Here is a 2,680-nt window from a genome sequence, read left to right on the forward strand (position 1 = left end):
TTAATTATTTTTTAAAATTAAAAACTATTTTATTAAGCATTGAAAATATTGAGAACTAAATTAGAAACTACCGCCTCTATAAACACCATAATCATCTAAAAAGAATTTTAAGTGTTCCTCAAAGAGGAGTGTTAGAGCTAGTAACTTTTGTGATTTATAGTCATCAAATAGTCATCAATAATGATTTTAATGGTGTGAAATTAATGTGAGATTTCATCCAATGACTTATTTTTCTTTACTGGTTACATGCTGATCAAAATTTAATAAAGTTGCTGACCCTAAACTTTTTCTAATTATAATTACTAGAACACTAGTGTTTCAAGAATATTTCAAAAATTTTCAATCATATATATAAATAAATAATGACGAATACTCAGCCAAAATAGGATTATTTTGTAGCTTTTATTGTTTTTATTTTATTTGCATGAAAAACCCGGGAGAAAAAGAAAAGTCTATGTAAGTGTAAGGTCCCATATCGATTGAAGAGGAGGACGAAACATACTTTATAAATGTGTGGATACCTCTCCCTAACATGACGCGTTTATCTGTAACAGCTCAAACCACCGGTAATCTAATTGTTTTATTGTTCCATTGGAAACTCTCACTCCCTCTTTGTCGTTCACACCCATTTTTCCTCTTATAAAAGCTAAGTTGGGCAGCACGCACTCTTTAGTCTTTACTCTTTACTCGCTATCTCTGTCCCATTCACATTCAGCTTCCTATCCACTTTCCTACCGCTAAAGAACCCATGGCTGACCCAAAAAGTCATTACTCCATGGCCATCCAACCCCAACAACCACCCTCCTCTGTTACCGGAAAACACAGGATTCTCATGACTGCCCCAAACTTCCTCAGGCTCTTATCCATTCTATTCTCCGCCGCTTCCATCGCTGTCATGGTCACCTCCAACCAAACGGTTTCCCTCTTCTCCTTGTCCCTTGAGGCTCACTTTTACTACTCTTCAGCTTTCAAGTAAGCCTCCAATTATTTTTGTTAATCCTCAATTTCTATATATATGAAAAGAAAAATATATATAGATTTCATTTATTTATTTATTTTTGCTTTGCCGCATAGATACTTTGTTGCTGCAAATTCTGTAGTTTGTCTCTTCACTCTGTTGACACTCATACTCAACTTTCTGCTGGGACAACAATTACTAATGCGGAGGGACTATTATTTCTATCTATTCACACATGATATGGTAAGCTAAAAATTAATCTTTCTATCTTTTTTCTTTTCATTTATTATATTTTCGAGTATAATTAGATTACTCAACTATTTTTTTAATTAATATTAATTAATTTTTTAAAATAAATTTAAAATTTTAAAATTTAAAATTCTATATTTTAAATTAATCACCACATATCATTGTATCACTGTATAGAAATATATATTTAGTATTTATGACAAAATTTGGTTATAATGTTTTATAAAAATAATATTACTTGAAAAAATATCTAAATAGAAGAGAATTATCAAATAATAAAATAATAAATTAACTATTATTGAATTTGTAATTTTTATTGCTTGCGAAAGTAATTTGTGGAAAAGAGAATTTTTTTTTTATACCAACAGTAATTTAGCCTTATTTATTACCTTTACTTTCTCTTGTATTTTTTGGTAGATCTTTAATATAGTACTTTATTTAAACAGAATACTTCAGGAACACCTACCTTACTAATTTCATGACCCAAAGCAAAAAGAACAACCTAACTTTCCCTTTACTGTTATTTCCCCTTTTTCTCTTAATTTGCTTGTAACTGTTTTTGATTTGGTACCAGGTGGTGACGGTGCTATTGATGTCTGGATGCGCCGCAGCAACAGCAGTTGGCTATGTGGGTCAGTACGGGCAGGATCATATGGGTTGGCAGCCGCTGTGTGATCATGTTGCCAAGTTCTGCAGATCCACTTTGGTTTCTATTTTGCTCTCTTATTTCTCCTTCTTTTCCTATTTCGGCCTGTCTCTCTTGGAGGCATATTCTTCCATCTCTTCTCCTTTCCCTTCTCCACACTAAGTTAAACTCCATGTATCATTCATTGAGTTAATCCAATAGTTAAAAATTTAAATTTACATGCATTTAATCATTATCGACATGCATCGATCTGGTTCTTAAGGTTATAATTACTCTGTTCTATTGTCGTCTTCGACGTTGAGCTCAAAATTGAGTGATGAACTAGCACTTCTTTATCAAGCTGAACAAATTGATGCACAATATGAATCTCAGAAACCACTTTAAAAATTTAATCCGGAGTATATCTTGTATGATGTTTAAGAGCTTTGCTTTTCTTTTCCTTAGTCTATACATAGGCCAGGCCGTGGCTAATATAGGTTTTTTTTTTTAAAGAAAAAAGAAATTATTGTTATAGGTAGATTAGTAAGCAGTTGAGTTTATTGTTATGTTCATGTATGTAATTTTGGGGCAGAAATTTTAGGCTAAGTGTCTGCTTTATTCGGGCAAGAATAGCACACACAGCGTTAGGATCGGAGAAGGAAGTTTACGAATGGTGACAATATTATTATTATACCTTAATATCATCACTTCGCTTTCCGTTAAGTTGTTGTCATGGAAAATCATAGTCATAATTGCTTACCTGCATTATTTATTATTTTCAATGATATTTTATTTGTCATTGAAGTTATCATTCGAAAATAAAATATCATTCGAAAATAATAATAAAT

The 2,680-nt window shown here is 31.7% G+C and overlaps 1 protein-coding gene across 1 annotated transcript; it reads left to right on the forward strand.

The window, feature by feature from the left end:
* Positions 1 to 533: 533 nt before the first annotated feature.
* On the forward strand, positions 534 to 2,071 carry LOC112755038 (CASP-like protein 1F2). The gene is made up of 3 exons (XM_025802920.3): positions 534 to 972; positions 1,075 to 1,201; positions 1,782 to 2,071. Exons 1-3 carry the CDS (start codon positions 749 to 751, stop codon positions 2,013 to 2,015), a joined length of 585 nt encoding a protein of 194 aa, XP_025658705.1. The 5' UTR covers positions 534 to 748; the 3' UTR covers positions 2,016 to 2,071.
* The last annotated feature ends 609 nt before the right edge of the window (positions 2,072 to 2,680 follow it).

This window comes from Arachis hypogaea, chromosome 16 (genome assembly GCF_003086295.3).
Source record: "Arachis hypogaea cultivar Tifrunner chromosome 16, arahy.Tifrunner.gnm2.J5K5, whole genome shotgun sequence".
In the NCBI taxonomy this organism is placed as follows: Eukaryota; Viridiplantae; Streptophyta; class Magnoliopsida; order Fabales; family Fabaceae; genus Arachis; species Arachis hypogaea.

Bases quoted from the DNA above. Each gene is read 5' to 3' on its own strand.
- LOC112755038 (XM_025802920.3), top strand. From the start codon at position 749: ATGGCTGACCCAAAAAGTCATTACTCCATGGCCATCCAACCCCAACAA. The intron at 973-1,074 runs GTAAGCCTCCAA...TTTGCCGCATAG, and splicing joins TACTACTCTTCAGCTTTCAA to ATACTTTGTTGCTGCAAATT. The intron at 1,202-1,781 runs GTAAGCTAAAAA...ATTTGGTACCAG, and splicing joins ATCTATTCACACATGATATG to GTGGTGACGGTGCTATTGAT.